The following is an 18666-nucleotide window of genomic DNA, read 5'->3' on the forward strand; positions in this document are numbered from 1 at the left end:
TTTACCCATGGTCTTGCCAAAGATTGAGGTAAAGGGAGTGAGAGAGTACAAGAGCCAAAGAAGCCAAGAATCCTCGAGTGTCCCAAAAACACCATATTGGAGATTTTGGGAATCTCCCAAGTTGCACTTTCAAATAAGGGGTAAAGATAGATTTGGCCATGTGGCTAAATCTTAACCCATGCTTCAAAGTGCAACTTGGAAAGACAACCTATATAGTAATTAGGGTAGACTCCACTTTCAAGTAAGGGGACAAGATTTGATCATGTGACCAAATATTAACTATATTAGGGATTTCTAAACTATATGAAAATTTCCAAATTCCCTAATATAGCGTTCAAACCTAATAGAGAAGCTTGCCAATGAGAGAGTGGATCATCATACAACTTTACATCAATAATCTTGATATTTTTCATATTGTGGTATTTTTCAAACTATCATAATCAATCTCCATTCAAATTTAATAAAGAAGGAAGCAAGCTAGCAGTTTATGAATAATGAAAATGATTAGATTAGTGATCATGAAGATTAGTTATGTATTCAAAAAGATGATGCTTTCAATAGATGATAAGTTTGAGAATTATGGTTTTTGCAGTGAAGATGTCATTGTGTATAATTTTCTTAGTTCTCTTATTGATGCTAAGGGAGATAATGTAGCTACTAAGTTGGATGTCAATGAAGGAACTTTGCTAGAACTTCAAGAAGTGCCACTACTTGTAGTGCAAAATGCACCATCTTTGGATGTATTTGTTTAGGATACTGATGTTTCTAACATGCAAGATAATATTTCACGTCCATTAGGAGAAATATGGACTCTCTTTTTTGCTACTTAAGGGGTTTCTCTCACTTCTCTCTCTCTCTAAAAAGAGATTCCAAATAATATTAGAATAAGATATCTTATACAATCAATCGAATCTCGTATTTGTATTTTCAATAGATTTCACCTATTATTTTATTCTCAAATTGTAGGATAAGGTTACTTTTTCTCAAAATCCTCATAACTAGAAAATTACAATTCTATTTTTTGTAAAAATGAAGCCAATCATTAATATACGACTCTTTAATGCCCTCATGACTTTTCAACATGAAAATATATTAGAATCATTTTGATTCATGCTTCTTAAAAGGACGGAAGTTAAAAAATGATATAAAATGATGTACACATCATATTTTAAGATGATTTTTTTAAGTAGAGACACATTTTTGACTCGAGAGTTTTCTTGTAAATTTTTATTATTTTTGGACAAGTATATGCCTATTTTTGGGTATTTCTTCATTTCCTCTCAAAGCTCTAGTTTTGTTCGAAATTTTGTATACTCTTCTCATTCTCTCCAGAATATGGTTTTTTGCATACTAAGTTTTCTGAAGCAATACTCGGTACTATCTATAACACTCTCTACCCTGCTACAAGCAATCTCAGGAGCAGTTTTGATAGTATTTGCTAAAATAAGATCATTTCTATCTACAACGCTCTCTACCATGGTACAAGCAATCTCTCTCTTTAGTATTGTGCTTTAATATATCTTCCTCTTCAACACTCTATACGACAAGCAATCAAGTGATAATGGAGGTATCTTTATTTTTTAAATCTCTATGATGTTATTATTCTTCATAGTTATTGTTTAATCCTTAAGTGTCAATTCATAAAGAGAGAGAGAGAGAGAGAGAGAGAGGGAGAGAGAGAGAGAGAGAGAGAAAGATAGAGAGAGAGAGGGAAAGAGGGAGAAGGGAGGGGAGAGGGGGAAAGAGAGAGGACTATGTGAGATGAACTGAGAAAATAAGTGATAGAGAGTAAACTAGGGTAGAAGATAAGATGATGTTATTATTCTCCACTAGCCAAGATTTTGTATAAATGTGTTTAAATATCTTTGATTAATTCTTCTTGAGGGGAGAGAGAGAGAGAGAGAGAGAGAGAGAGAGAGAATATTTTGGATAGAACACAAAATAAGATTGGATGCTGATTAGAGGTAGACTAAAAGCTAAGATTACAGAAAGATTAGGGGTTGATTAGGGTCTATCATGACTAAAATCAAGAGAAAGAGACAAGATGCAACTAGGTAAAAAGAACACAGATATAGTGAATCAAAGGGGTGTAATTGTGTGATTTAAGCCAATCTAGAATTAGTTGCATGCTGCTAGATTGATGCTGACCTGATAAAAAAATTGGCATCGACTCCTTAGCTTACTATTAATCAAAGGGGTGTAATTTTGTAATGTTAAAATTGGCATATATTTTTCTTTACAGGATGTAGGTGTAGGACGTACCAAGAGAAAGAGAGATATTCACTTTCAGTTTGGAGGATAATACGCACCAATGTTTAAAAGAATTGTAAAAAGGGATTAGGCAATAAGATACATCATGCAATAAGAAATAAATGTAGAGAAAAAAAATTGTGGACCTTTCGGTTAATGGATGCATTTATCCACCCGATCCAATCACTCAAAGGCCACCACAATTTGAAGGGCTTACATAATGATCCTCATCATGTTGTCTTCTTCGTAGATATCTTACGCTTCACTGTCTATGTCTCAATACGCACCAGATGAGGATCCTAAATTCTGTGTGTGTTGAAGCTATATTATGTATTCTTGGTGCCTCTGAAGGATTCAAGGCAGTACGATAGATTAGAATGTTGTAACCTTTTCATGTCACCAAGTAATGATTTTTTATCTATTCAGAAATTGCCACACCTTGTCTCATTTTGCCTTGGTCTCTCGCTCTTGGTTGATTGCCTCGATCAATAAAATGGATTAGACTAGCGTCAATGTGATATTCAATGTCGAAATATTCTAATTTGTTCGTAAACGTCATAGGGCCCTTTTGTTGGAAGTTCATGCGCTCTAAACATGCCATTTATTTTGGCTTTTTATATTTTGTCACGATGTTGTCTAGCAAGTAATGTACTTGTCATGGATTACGAGTAGTTATGGATGATAGTGTGTCGTGGATTATGTCATGGAGTACTCACTTCTTATGGACTTTGTTGACATGTACTTGTTTATGAGTACTTATAAATTACTCACTTCTTGTTGTCATGTACTTGTCATGATGGATTACTTTATGGATTCTGTTATGTGACATGGTTTATGTCATGGTTATGAGTAGTTATGAACTACTCACTTTTTGTTGTAACGTACTTGTCATGGATTATATGACATGGATTTTGTTATGGATTACGAGTAGTTATGGACGCTAGTGTGTCATGGATTATGTCATGGAGTACTCACTTCCTTTGGACTTAGTTGATATGTACATGATTATGAGTAGTTATAAACTACTCACTTTTTGTTGTCATGTAGTTGTCATGGATTATATATTGGATTATGTTATGTGATATGGATTATGTTATGGTTATGAGTAGGCAAGCACGCTTTTATATCGGGCAAATGGCTCCACGCACTCGTAGCCATCCTTTGTTGGATACCTCCAATTCGCGAAAAAATATGAGAGTAAGATGCCTTATTTAATATTAGTTTAGGATTTTCGTGATGTTCATTATTGATTTCTCACATATTGTGTAGTTCGATTTACATTTTTTAGGTTGCATCATCTCCTCGACGTGCTCGTAGAGGGGTTCTTGCGACAGCTGCATCTCATACATCCATCGAAAACGATGTGCCGAGGTACACTTAGATAAGTGCTTATTCTACTTTCGATATTGTTAGTAAACTTGGAGGCTACACTTATGTAGTTAGATTCATTTATCACAAGGCACACTCCTAAGATGTGATACTTAATAGAATGTCATTTTACATAGGAAAACCCACCGTACACGGAGATCACTACCTGATGGGTCTCTTGCGCGTCAGTGCCGTGTTGATCTTCTTTGTCCGAAGAGGCATAGAAACATAAAGAGACGGGCAAGGATGATAGAGCATTTGAAGGATGAGCATGGTATTCACTTTGATATTCCATGTCGAAAGACTGGCCACCCCATAGGCACACAGCATGCTTGCCATACCATTGGTGCTTGGCATCGCCAGGCAGAGGCTCGGTTCTCTAACCTTAAAAGAAAGTTGAGTTTGGCCCGGAGTAAGTACGAGAAGGCTCAGTATGTGAGAGCGAGCTCATTATGGGACTTGCTCGAAGATGCTGAGCATACCATGGAGAGGCAGGAGTATGTGGAGGCATTTGTGAGTAGACAGATGGACAAATATGATTCCAAAAGAGATGAGCGTGTGCAGAGAACTCAGAGTCGAATAGCGGATGGCTATGAAAAACATGTAAGTCTCTTACCTGATATTGTTTTCCCTTCTATAGTGTCATATGCAAATGTAATTTTTTTACCTTGGCCTTGAGTTTATCGTTTTTTATATATGTGTATTTACTCACAAGTTGCCTTTCTTAGAAACGGCCTCGCACACGAGAGTCTGAGGATGTGCCTCATATTGAGGATGAGGGTCAAGTCCTAGACCACCATCCTGAGTTGTAAACAGTAGAGCGAAACTTTCAGATGGAGATGGATAGCTTGTTGCGGGCTAGTCCTCCATCCACTGGCAATGTTATGGATTTTAAGGTTATTTTATGGGCAAGTTTGTGGCTTATGGTTATGGTTATGGATTATGTTATGCTTATGCTAGGTTATGCTATGGTTATGTTAGGTTATAGTTATAGTTATAGTTATGGTTATGGTTATATTATGTCATGGTTATGCTATGGTTATGTTAGGTTATGCTATGTTATGGTTATGGTTTAGGGTTGAGGATTATGTTATGGTTATGTTAGGTAAATGCTTTAAGATTATGGATTATGGCTTATGGATTATGTTATGGTTATGTTAAGTTAACGCTTTAGGGTTATGGATTACAGCTTATGGATTATGTTATGGTTATGGATTATGTAATGGATTATGTCAAGGTTATGGTTATGGTTATGGTTATGGCATTGTAGGGTGAGGGGAGTAAGCCCTTCACGTCGCTCCTCCTGTCACATCGACCCACCTTAATCACCATCTTCTCCCCTCTTGAGTATCCAAGCGACGCACCCCGTTGCATATTCACGATTGGATGTAGTTCGGTTGGCATCTTTAAGAATGGCTCTCCTGTCAAGACGAGGGGGAAAAAAAGTACCACCTCAAGGTGCGTTCTTATTAATTGTAATGCTTTCTATGTGTTGTATTTCTTGTAGTTGTGCTTGGTCGCATTGTGTGTGGTTGCTTTATGGTATTATTTTAGGTTAGAGAGTTCCATACATATCGAGTTCATGGCTCTACGTTCAAAACTCCGTGTGGATGTCGATCATGCTTTGTTGGATGCATTGCGGTGCGTAGAGGAAGTATCCACCTGTACTATGAATTTATTCACCATGTAAGTTTACTAAACTGGTTATAGCTTTCTTGGTGGTTGCCTGATGACTAGGGTTTGGGATTTTTTTATTTTACTAAACTAATTTTGGTTTTCATTCATAGTTAGATGGAGTATGTGATTCCAAGAGAGCACGTGCAAGATGTATGTTTCGTGGATAGTCTGTGGTTTTCATACATCAATATAGTTGAGCCACAAGATGATGGTGTGTCATTGAGAAATTACTTTGATAGCTGCGATCCCACGAGGGCCACATTTATATTTCTTCCAGTGTTTGTGAGGTTTGTAGTTCCTCCATGCATACTTAATGGAAATGACAAATCATAGCCCTTTGATGCACTAGGTTTAATAGCAATCTTTGATGTACAGGTGACATTGGTGCCTATTTGTGGTCTTCAATCCTATGCTAAAAAGGGTTGAAAAACTACTTGGTGATCAGGGCACCATCCTGTGCCTTGACTCGTTGGAATGCACTGATTTCACAGAGTGTCTACCCTATGTACACAGGTATCTTAACAATCTATATGCATTCATGTAATATGTTGTGTCACATATGTATTCTATTCATTGCTTTTGTGTGTGTGTTTCAGGGCCGTGTTTGCATTATCGAGGCTTTGTACATACCCAAAGTATGCCAAGTTTCTATCGGATGTGGATAAAATGAAGCTCGTCCACATTAAGGTGTGCGACTATAGTGTTAAAGTAATGTTGTATTAAAAATGTAACATAGGGTTGTTCACATAAAGATGAAGCGTTTCTTTTCATAGGCCCCTTAGCAAACAAATGCATTAGACTGTGGATTCTACGTGATGGCTTACATAAGACTACTCATCATCGAGGGTGGCGTAGTTGGGAAACTAACTAATAACTGGGTAAGCCTATACTGGTATAATTACTTTTGCTATGCGACTTTGAATGGTCTAGTGTGCATTTGGCAATCCATAATCAACTTAGCGTATTGCAATCAACAAGAAAATGGTTCAATGCCGCATATGTTACATCCTCACATCCTCACATCCTTACACAATGAGCACATGGTTAAAGGTAATGCTCTTATGCTATGGTTTGGGGTTAATACTTTGGGATTAGTGCTTTAGAGTAATGGTTTAGGCTTTAGTGTTACGATTTTTTATATCATGGTTTATTATGTCAAGGTTTATTATGTCATGGTTTATTATGTCAATGAATAGAACGAATGCAACGAAAGCAACAACATCTTCACATCCTCACGCAACGAGCACATAGTTAATGCTTTAGGATCTTATGATATGGTTTAGAGTTAATGCTTTGGGGTTAATGGTTTAGGGTAATGGTTTAGGCTTTAGTGTTTGGACAATGAATAGAACAGATGCAAGAATGAGACACCAAAATCAACAATGAGATGCCAATGGGATTCCACTAAAATGGACAATCATGTGTACAATACAAACATTCTGAACCTAGATACCAAAACTTCTGTGATCGTGGACCCATTAGGGAATGAGAGAGAAAATTGTCGCTCCTCATTCTCACTGGTGTAGGTGCAATACAAAATACTACAAGTGCCAATGTAGGACTCACCATACAGTCGCACCGCCCTACCGATCAAGATAGACCCTGCTGGACGAGGAGCATACCGCAAGGATAGAGGGTGCAGTGCATGGCAAGTATGGCATGATACACTGCTAGAGGGTCTACCAAAAATGTTTTGGTGCAGCAATGAGGATAATATATGCGAGGTTTTGGGCTAAACCTCACACGGTCCCTCCCTCGTTGATGCTTGCGCCTTAACACACATGTGATAGATAGACGCTTAGGTTGCGATGAGGACTCCCCCGTCTCGTTTGGACGATGACAATGATCATTGCCATGCCCTAGGCGTGTCTGTGTGACATTTTCCTGGATCTGATAGATCCCGCCCTTTTTAGGCATGTCAATCTCCTGTGGAGTGAACATGTGAACAAGAGACTCTTTAGCACTTTCCAATTGGCGCATACAAGCATCCATCTGTGCCGGTGTGTAGGATGGAATCCCATCCTCGATCCTCTGAAGGAGCCCTCTAAAGTCTGCGATGGAGGACACGAGATCCCCTTCCTACACACCACCATCGAAACCTGGTCTCTCCAATTCTGGGATTTCATCGCCACCTGGTCTTTTCTTCATGTCATCAAAGGCATGCATACTATCGATGATGGGAATAACCTCATGAAGGTGAGGAAAATAGCTCTTCAAGATGAGCCTCAAACCATGAAGATGTTTACAGTCAGTCGACCAATCAGGGCAATCACAGTAGTTTGGCTGTATACTTACATGATACCATTTTGCATGTTGGGTTGTGCTTGCTATTTTGAACAGCATGGTCCCCTCATTAATGACTTGAAGAGAGGAGGGATCTTGCTCATACCACTGAAGAATCTTCTCCCCTGCTGTCAATCTAGCTGTATGACTCTTGCTTGACCCATAGACTTTGAAGTGCTCAGAATCGACAGGCATAAAAAACATGTATAAGACAACAATGCGTTTCAAGGAAAGGTGAAATGTGGAAATAGAATGGAAATTGACCACATTACATATCTCTTGCTTTTGCTTGAAAAACTCCAGAGCCGATCTACCCATTCTAGACCCCGATGATGAGTCACCAACAAGGGCGTGCAACAGATCCAAAATGGACCTGTTGATCCTACCATCAAGGAGAGTGTACTTGATATATTGCCAAAGTTTCTCAATGAGGTTGGTTGTGTCGACATTGCCATGTGGAAACATGGGACCAAACTTGGGTCATCTTGCATGCCAAATACAATCATTCCCACACTATCCATTGGTAACGTATCGGACCACATTTGGATGAGCGGAATAATGATGAAGCAATTGCTCAACCATATCATCAAATTGCGACTCTGTAGGGCAATGCATAAGATTGAACAAAGAGGCATACACATGATCGTGCTCATCTACAGGGACCTTGATTCACACAAGAACAAGTGAAGTACTCACTGTCAAGCTCATGGAATTCACAAAAAGGTAATGCTTAAAAGTAAAACGATTACGAAAAGGTGTAGCTGTGGCAAGAGATTTTCAACCCATGCTTTCTTTGTGTGGAACCAGCATAGAATAATATGGCATGCATGTTGATGTTTGTTACTACCAAGGTAGTTAGTGGTCCAACAATGAGGGTCTTCCAGAATAACCTTCTAGAGCGTCTCCATCTTTGGCTGGGACTTATCAATCACCAGGGCAGCAGGGCGAATATCTCCCATCCTAGAAAGGACTAGTCTTATGGTGATTTGCAATGCCATAATCTCTTGGTTTGACCCATTATCACTAGTGCATAGCATAAACCAAATAGGGATACCCACCCCATGCTAGTTTGGTAAAACTGCCACATAAAGCAGAAGACCAAACACATTGGTCTTGAATGTGAGGTTCGCAACCTACGGATTTGGGAGCCCTTTAAAGTTGCTCTACCACTGTGATGACATGCATATTCCACTATTATCTTCCCTAAACCATGCTTTTTGGTTGAGCGGACCTTGCCCAACCTAACTTTGTATTCAAGCATGATTTCTTGAAGCCTCCGCTCGACAAGAGATCTATCTGCAGTAAGCTCCAAGATGGGTGCTCTTCTTTTCAGAACCTTCCCATGAAATAGAAATGGGCCGTCATAACCATGGGGCCTTGTGGACACCTTGGAAGTACACCCACCGATGAGATCTCTCACATACGCAAGAGGAATGCCATGTCTTCTCAAGTCAGCACACCACGTGGATTTGATGGAATCAATTGTGACATTGATATCCTCATGAGCACTTGTAACCTTGTTTATGTGATTTTCAAGGAATATGCTCTCCCACTCCTCCATACATGCAATGCGCAACGATGGCTCTGATTTCAAGGCCAATATAATGTGTCCATCACCATTTCTACCAATGCAAAGACCTTCTTTGATCCTTCTCCACTTCTTCAAGTTGAGCAACTCCCTCCTATGGAGTTACTTGAGCACCTCCAATGTGATGGCCTTCTGCCCGCTCAAATCACTAACCATTAAGCCGTAAGTCTCTCTATTGAAAGAGAAGTACTTTGATGAGGTATATGTAGCTGGGCTTGGTGCATTGATAGTGCTTTCTTGTGGTGCCGAATCATTGTCTCCACTAAAGAAATCAAGCATCTCAACCTCATCACTTGATGATCCATTTGATGTCTCTTTATCGGTGTCGAGATCATCGATCTCAATGTCACTTTACATAATCCATGAGTGTTGACTACATACGTATATATCACCAAAACATCATTCCAATGTCACAATGTGTCCAATGCAAATATGAGAGGAAGAGAGAGAGATATGCACCTTGTAATGGAAGCCATGAGCAACAAATCGCAATATGAACCTCAAACCTTTGTTCCAATGATCTCGTGAGCTTGTATGCAGTAGCAATATGGGCCTCAAACCTCCGTTCACAACATCACATGAATACGCCTTGCGTGCAGGATTTTCCTGTGAGTAATATCGAGAGCTGTTCGGCTTTCAGTTCCAGGTCGGGACAGTTTACTTCGAAGGCCAGGTTTACTATAATGGTTGGGTTTACTTTTGTTCTACGATTCAAAAACTTGTATTAGAGTTAGTGGGCCCCACAGAATCTATTATCTCTTTACATTGGCAACCCATGCAGTCAATTTCACCAGTTGGTTGCATTTATAAAGTTGGATGGGTTTACTTTTGTTTGTGGCAGCAAACAACCCCGAATTTCGAGACCTCGTTCGTCGATCAACCCCCATTTTTCCAGTTGGTTGGGTTTACTATTGTTGGGTGAGTTTTTAAATTTGATTGGGCTTACTTTTGCAAAAAGTAGCGGTTCAAATACACGCCTTTTTTCGGGGTCAACCACAGCCGTTGATCCCAACTCCCCAAGGTCTTAAAGACCCCGTGGGAGATAGTGCTGAGGGGGGTCCATTTTTCGTGGCGTCAGCCCGAACCCTTGGTTTCACGGTTAATATTAATCCGAATAATAGCAACAGATGCAGGAGTAATGCTAAGAATATAATAGCTTGTAAGTGTCATTTAACCTCGTTGTCCGGGGGAAAAGCGTTCGTGGAATGGGGCACGTGCAAGCACTAGTACGAAGTTTAGCATCACGCCCGCAGATCGAGAGAATTTATACGAGCGGAACAACCCCCCTCTCGTATAGAAATAGGCACCAGACTCTGTGTTTTTTGCTTAGCGTTGGTAGATTCCTGATATTGTCGTGTATGCAAGAGTTATTCTCCATGGGTGCAGTACGTGATCGTGGGCGTTTTCGTTCGCACGTGGCTCTGTCACCACTTCTAGCATGCATCGTGATGGGATCGATGGCGTGTGGTGAGCCCCCACTCCCCCCCCCTCTCTCTCTTGCTCGTAAATATTTTGCTGTGTCGCGTTCTGAATCCATTTGATCATACGATACTATGCTTACCTCCGCTATATGGCTTTTCGTTGCTTCTTATGCAGCCTCCACAGAAATCGACAGGAATACTGTGTATTCCGCGCGTCACTTGATGCCGGCCAGGAGGATGAAGCAGACGAACTTGGGGGATTACCAGCGCCCAGGACCCAACGCAGACCCTACGAGTGACCCTCCTCTGGGGTCAGTCTCTGGTTTTCAACGTTATCCTAAGCCAGCGCATCTGACTGGTTTTCATGTGCAGCAGCTGGAGGCCACTCCGTCTCCCTTGAATACTTCCACTGGCGAGGAGACAAAGAATCATGCTAGTAATGATGTGATGGCGCATATGGATTATCAAGACCCCACTGCGAATAATGATCCAGGCAGTGATGCAAGCGTACCTCCTCCACCACCCTTCTGATCTAATTCACCCTTCATCATCCTCGTGTCTAGTTTTCCAGAGTCCATTTTTTATTTTTAGGTTGTGCAAGATGAATCTGAGATATTTTGTTGTGTCCTGATCTCAAGATCAAATTACTCTTACTGCTTTGGCCGTACAGCACTTGGCAAGCCCTCCTCTCGTCGGACAGTCCGGCATGTACTAAGCTTCCACTTTATTCATACACAGATCGTTTATCTTTATGCCCATTGCCATCGCTTGTTTTAGCATATATATTTATGCTACAACCTGTTTTAACGTGATACACCGCAGAATACAGCTTTGTACAATCGATCAATGCATGTGAGAGAGAGAGAGAGAGAGAGAGAGAGAGGATAACTCGATTTCCCTACCTCTGCGGAGATCGTTTCTAAGGTGCTTGTAGTTGCTAGTGGCATCGTGGAAGCAAACGAGAGAGAATTTGTGAAATAAATTATGCTGCGTTTTCTTAATTTCCTATTTTGACTTTTTTCGCCATCCTCGATGCTACCCAAAATAGCGATTCGAATAGCCTCTAACTTATCGGTAAGCAAAGTCTCATCGCTACAATAGTGATGCTAATCTAAGCCTTTAGCTCATTCATCACTAATCTAAGCCTTTTAGCTCATTGATAAGACAAGTATGCGCTCTCCCTTACTTTTTCGCTAATTTGCGTTTCTCCTATTGCTTGTATAACTTCTATCTTTCTTTTTAAATGTGATATGTGAGAGTGTGGGTGTGCAAAAAGAAAGAAGAGAAAGCGCAATATAGCTTAATTCAGGCTATAGTATATGTTCATTTTGTAAGTAGAGTGAAATGAGAGTTAGATGAATTTCTCAATCACATTGTAACTTGATAAGATAGGAAAAAAAGGTTATCTCATGAATTTCCCTATTTTCCTCTAGATTTGAAGTTAACACCTCTTGCTTTCTCTCTCTTTTATTTACCTTCAACTTTAATACTCTCCTTTTCAAAATTTCGACTGTGACCTTGAAATTGAAGAAATTGCTATAGTCTACACTTACTCTTAGAAAAGTTAAGTATACTTGTGGAAGACCTATTGTATTGACTATTGACACTAGTCCTATCGGTATAGGTTGGGCTGTTAGTTAGGACGATTGGGAGGATTAGAGGTATGCCATTTGGTTTGGGGGTGAAAGTCCTAAAGGAGAGATAGAGGAGGTAACCATAGATCAAGCGGGAATTTTGGAGAGTTGGTACAACACTCAACTACAAGAAAGAGAATTATATTGGAACCCTGGTTGTGATTGAGACAGATTGCTTGCCTTTGCTAGCCATGATTACTAGTTGCTCTACTCTAGATATAGCTATGTTGAGGCGAACTACTTATATCAAGTTATTGAATCCAGAATTTAGGCATATAGTAGAAAAAGTGAACCCAGTTATAGATATGCTTTCTAGAGCTAGATATGAGGATGAGGAGTCATTGGTCGCAAATGAGGATGATATAGAAATACTAGCTACCATGCTTTGTCATGTTTGCCATGTTTCTACCATTGGACCTTCTTAGAGAAGCTTTAAACTAGAGAGTGGTTGTAGATATGTCAGTATCTCAGTATGCTAACCAAGAGGGATGAGCGGATAAATGTAGAATTCAAGAAGATCAAACGAAAAGACTATGGAAATTTCTTGAGAGGATGAATTCTTTGGAAGCACATCAAGAAGAGAGGAGATCTAACCTTGCATGCAGTTTTTGATAGGGCTACCCAGCTCTACTGCAGGTTATGCAAGAGTCTCAAGAGAGCCTATGGGCTAGTTATAGGGGTGTATGGGTGACATATGAGAAGATCGAGGAGAGGTATTATTGGTATTAGCCATTGGCTTGATGCACTATGTTTGCCTTTAGCATGGTTTAGAGCCTTAGTCTTTACTATTTCTTATATGAAGCAGTCTTTAAATGCCTCATGAAGTTGTATACCTCATGAAGTGCAGTTTATGGGCACTTATAAGAACATGACTTAAAGAGGCAATTGGTATCACTCTTCGTTCTTTGGGATTATCTCTCTGATGTTCACGACCTATGTATGGTAGATTTCTATTATGATATATTAAATCTAATAGTTGGTGCCATAATTCATTATGTCTTTGCTCTATTTCCAACACGTTATTTATGTTCTATTTTTGATTCGCTAAGTATTAGTGATAAAGTATGTGTTCTCATATTTCTGCATGGTTATATTTCAGTTTTCTATAAGATGTGTGATATTGGATTAGGTATTTTTTGTATGAGGCAGTTCACTCCTACTATGCATTCGACATAGATTTGGGGTTAAAACAATTGGTAATCCTGCTATGCTTTTTTGAATCTATGGTATAGAAGTTTAAGAAAAAAGACATTTAATTGATGCGTGAAATTTGAAGCTCTATAAAAAATGACATTGTTTTGGGAAAGAAAACCTAATTTCCTATATGCAATTTGAAAGGTTTTTTGAGTGCAAAATTTGTGCAAAGACTTGAAGAATTACCTTGAATTTATGAAAAATGACTGTTTTATAGATTAAAAATGACTTTACTATATTGAGTTTGAAGGGTTTTCTATTTGTATTTCCTATCATTAATTCTCTATATCTTTGGTTTAAAGAATCAACAAAAATGACTTTGTTTGAGGCTAGAAATTTGGATTTCTTGCATGTAGAATAATTTCTACATGAAGCAGAGTTCCTATAGGAAGCAAAATTCTTGCATGAAGTAGAGTTTCTATATGAAGTAGAATGTTTCGTACGAAGTAGTAATATTTTTTGGGAAGCAAGATGATACAACCCCCTTCTATAATGTTCTCTAGTTATGGATCTAAAGCCTAATCAAAATACTTCTCTTTGATGTTGGAAATCTAAAATTTTTGTCAAGACCTGAAGTAGTGGGGTAGACTACCTAAAGCAATGACAACTACTTAAGTAGTGACAACTACCTGAAGCAATGAGAATTGCCTAAACTAGTGATATATTACCTATAGCAGGACGATACATTTTAAAGGGTTAATTTTTTCTTTCTTCTTGTGTGATGGCCAATTACTTTGTTATTTTTGTCTAGTAAAAAGTCTTAGGAATTAGAAAAACCATTAACAAACTAAGAATAGCATGAGTTTGCTTTGAGTCTTGACATACTTCAAAGCATTGTTCTTATGTTCATAGGTCTTGTGAAGAAGGAAAATTATACAAGTATTTTTGCATGTTTGATTTATGTAATGAGTTTGATCATATCCACAAGAGGTTTTCATAAGCAACAAAGAAGGCTTGAAGTTTGAAGATGGATAAAGCATGGTAGAATTTGGATATTTCTTTTGAGGATATTATTGATGATTCTTATGAATGGCATGATGATCATGAAGGCAAGAAAGGCAGGTCTTGTTCAAGTGTTAAGCATATTGGAGATTGCTTATAGCAGTTGAAAAGCTTAAGGAAATATATGAAGATATTTTGGATTCCGATTCAAGTTTGAGGGATGATGATGATTGGTGCTCTTTACCCATGGTCTTGCCAAAGATTGAGGTAAAGGGAGTGAGAGAGTACAAGAGCCAAAGAAGCCAAGAATCCTCGAGTGTCCCAAAAACACCATATTGGAGATTTTGGGAATCTCCCAAGTTGCACTTTCAAATAAGGGGTAAAGATAGATTTGGCCATGTGGCTAAATCTTAACCCATGCTTCAAAGTGCAACTTGGAAAGACAACCTATATAGTAATTAGGGTAGACTCCACTTTCAAGTAAGGGGACAAGATTTGATCATGTGACCAAATATTAACTATATTAGGGATTTCTAAACTATATGAAAATTTCCAAATTCCCTAATATAGCGTTCAAACCTAATAGAGAAGCTTGCCAATGAGAGAGTGGATCATCATACAACTTTATATCAATAATCTTGATATTTTTCATATTGTGGTATTTTTCAAACTATCATAATCAATCTCCATTCAAATTTAATAAAGAAGGAAGCAAGCTAGCAGTTTATGAATAATGAAAATGATTAGATTGGTGATCATGAAGATTAGTTATGTATTCAAAAAGATGATGCTTTCAATAGATGATAAGTTTGAGAATTATGGTTTTTGCAGTGAAGATGTCATTGTGTATAATTTTCTTAGTTCTCTTATTGATGCTAAGGGAGATAATGTAGCTACTAAGTTGGATGTCAATGAAGGAACTTTGCTAGAACTTCAAGAAGTGCCACTACTTGTAGTGCAAAATGCACCATCTTTGGATGTATTTGTTTAGGATACTGATGTTTCTCACATGCAAGATAATATTTCACGTCCATTAGGAGAAATATGGACTCTCTTTTTTGCTACTTAAGGGGTTTCTCTCACTTCTCTCTCTCTCTAAAAAGAGATTCCAAATAATATTAGAATAAGATATCTTATACAATCAATCGAATCTCGTATTTGTATTTTCAATAGATTTCACCTATTATTTTATTCTCAAATTGTAGGATAAGGTTACTTTTTCTCAAAATCCTCATAACTAGAAAATTACAATTCTATTTTTTGTAAAAATGAAGCCAATCATTAATATACGACTCTTTAATGCCCTCATGACTTTTCAACATGAAAATATATTAGAATCATTTTGATTCATGCTTCTTAAAAGGACGGAAGTTAAAAAATGATATAAAATGATGTACACATCATATTTTAAGATGATTTTTTTAAGTAGAGACACATTTTTGACTCGAGAGTTTTCTTGTAAATTTTTATTATTTTTGGGCAAGTATATGCCTATTTTTGGGTATTTCTTCATTTCCTCTCAAAGCTCTAGTTTTGTTCGAAATTTTGTATACTCTTCTCATTCTCTCCAGAATATGGTTTTTTGCATACTAAGTTTTCTGAAGCAATACTCGGTACTATCTATAACACTATCTACCCTGCTACAAGCAATCTCAGGAGCAGTTTTGATAGTATTTGCTAAAATAAGATCATTTCTATCTACAACGCTCTCTACCATGGTACAAGCAATCTCTCTCTTTAGTATTGTGCTTTAATATATCTTCCTCTTCAACACTCTATACGACAAGCAATCAAGTGATAATGGAGGTATCTTTATTTTTTAAATCTCTATGATGTTATTATTCTTCATAGTTATTGTTTAATCCTTAAGTGTCAATTCATAAAGAGAGAGAGAGAGAGAGAGAGAGAGGGAGAGAGAGAGAGAGAGAGAGAAAGATAGAGAGAGAGAGGGAAAGAGGGAGAAGGGAGGGGAGAGGGGGAAAGAGAGAGGACTATGTGAGATGAACTGAGAAAATAAGTGATAGAGAGTAAACTAGGGTAGAAGATAAGATGATGTTATTATTCTCCACTAGCCAAGATTTTGTATAAATGTGTTTAAATATCTTTGATTAATTCTTCTTGAGGGGAGAGAGAGAGAGAGAGAGAGAGAGAGAGAGAGAATATTTTGGATAGAACAGAAAATAAGATTGGATGCTGATTAGAGGTAGACTAAAAGCTAAGATTACAGAAAGATTAGGGGTTGATTAGGGTCTATCATGACTAAAATCAAGAGAAAGAGACAAGATGCAACTAGGTAAAAAGAACACAGATATAGTGAATCAAAGGGGTGTAATTGTGTGATTTAAGCCAATCTAGAATTAGTTGCATGCTGCTAGATTGATGCTGACCTGATAAAAAAATTGGCATCGACTCCTTAGCTTACTATTAATCAAAGGGGTGTAATTTTGTAATGTTAAAATTGGCATATATTTTTCTTTACAGGATGTAGGTGTAGGACGTACCAAGAGAAAGAGAGATATTCACTTTCAGTTTGGAGGATAATACGCACCAATGTTTAAAAGAATTGTAAAAAGGGATTAGGCAATAAGATACATCATGCAATAAGAAATAAATGTAGAGAAAAAAAATTGTGGACCTTTCGGTTAATGGATGCATTTATCCACCCGATCCAATCACTCAAAGGCCACCACAATTTGAAGGGCTTACATAATGATCCTCATCATGTTGTCTTCTTCGTAGATATCTTACGCTTCACTGTCTATGTCTCAATACGCACCAGATGAGGATCCTAAATTCTGTGTGTGTTGAAGCTATATTATGTATTCTTGGTGCCTTTGAAGGATTCAAGGCAGTACGATAGATTAGAATGTTGTAACCTTTTCATGTCACCAAGTAATGATTTTTTATCTATTCAGAAATTGCCACACCTTGTCTCATTTTGCCTTGGTCTCTCGCTCTTGGTTGATTGCCTCGATCAATAAAATGGATTAGACTAGCGTCAATGTGATATTCAATGTCGAAATATTCTAATTTGTTCGTAAACGTCATAGGGCCCTTTTGTTGGAAGTTCATGCGCTCTAAACATGCCATTTATTTTGGCTTTTTATATTTTGTCACGATGTTGTCTAGCAAGTAATGTACTTGTCATGGATTACGAGTAGTTATGGATGATAGTGTGTCGTGGATTATGTCATGGAGTACTCACTTCTTATGGACTTTGTTGACATGTACTTGTTTATGAGTACTTATAAATTACTCACTTCTTGTTGTCATGTACTTGTCATGATGGATTACTTTATGGATTCTGTTATGTGACATGGTTTATGTCATGGTTATGAGTAGTTATGAACTACTCACTTTTTGTTGTAACGTACTTGTCATGGATTATATGACATGGATTTTGTTATGGATTACGAGTAGTTATGGACGCTAGTGTGTCATGGATTATGTCATGGAGTACTCACTTCCTTTGGACTTAGTTGATATGTACATGATTATGAGTAGTTATAAACTACTCACTTTTTGTTGTCATGTAGTTGTCATGGATTATATATTGGATTATGTTATGTGATATGGATTATGTTATGGTTATGAGTAGGCAAGCACGCTTTTATATCGGGCAAATGGCTCCACGCACTCGTAGCCATCCTTTGTTGGATACCTCCAATTCGCGAAAAAATATGAGAGTAAGATGCCTTATTTAATATTAGTTTAGGATTTTCGTGATGTTCATTATTGATTTCTCACATATTGTGTAGTTCGATTTACATTTTTTAGGTTGCATCATCTCCTCGACGTGCTCGTAGAGGGGTTCTTGCGACAGCTGCATCTCATACATCCATCGAAAACGATGTGCCGAGGTACACTTAGATAAGTGCTTATTCTACTTTCGATATTGTTAGTAAACTTGGAGGCTACACTTATGTAGTTAGATTCATTTATCACAAGGCACACTCCTAAGATGTGATACTTAATAGAATGTCATTTTACATAGGAAAACCCACCGTACACGGAGATCACTACCTGATGGGTCTCTTGCGCGTCAGTGCCGTGTTGATCTTCTTTGTCCGAAGAGGCATAGAAACATAAAGAGACGGGCAAGGATGATAGAGCATTTGAAGGATGAGCATGGTATTCACTTTGATATTCCATGTCGAAAGACTGGCCACCCCATAGGCACACAGCATGCTTGCCATACCATTGGTGCTTGGCATCGCCAGGCAGAGGCTCGGTTCTCTAACCTTAAAAGAAAGTTGAGTTTGGCCCGGAGTAAGTACGAGAAGGCTCAGTATGTGAGAGCGAGCTCATT

General features: G+C 38.2%; 1 protein-coding gene across 1 annotated transcript; it reads left to right on the forward strand.

Annotated features, from left to right (window-relative positions):
* Positions 1–10509: 10509 nt before the first annotated feature.
* LOC148025599 (uncharacterized) lies at positions 10510–11320 on the forward strand. Its single transcript, XM_087692118.1, has 2 exons — positions 10510–10633; positions 10763–11320. The coding sequence occupies exons 1-2, from the start codon at positions 10525–10527 to the stop codon at positions 11116–11118; spliced, it is 465 nt and encodes a 154-aa protein (XP_087548244.1). The 5' UTR covers positions 10510–10524; the 3' UTR covers positions 11119–11320.
* The last annotated feature ends 7346 nt before the right edge of the window (positions 11321–18666 follow it).

Source organism: Lygodium microphyllum, chromosome 14 (genome assembly GCF_053477565.2).
Source record: "Lygodium microphyllum isolate KBCC chromosome 14, Lygodium_microphyllum_v1.1.10, whole genome shotgun sequence".
In the NCBI taxonomy this organism is placed as follows: Eukaryota; Viridiplantae; Streptophyta; class Polypodiopsida; order Schizaeales; family Lygodiaceae; genus Lygodium; species Lygodium microphyllum.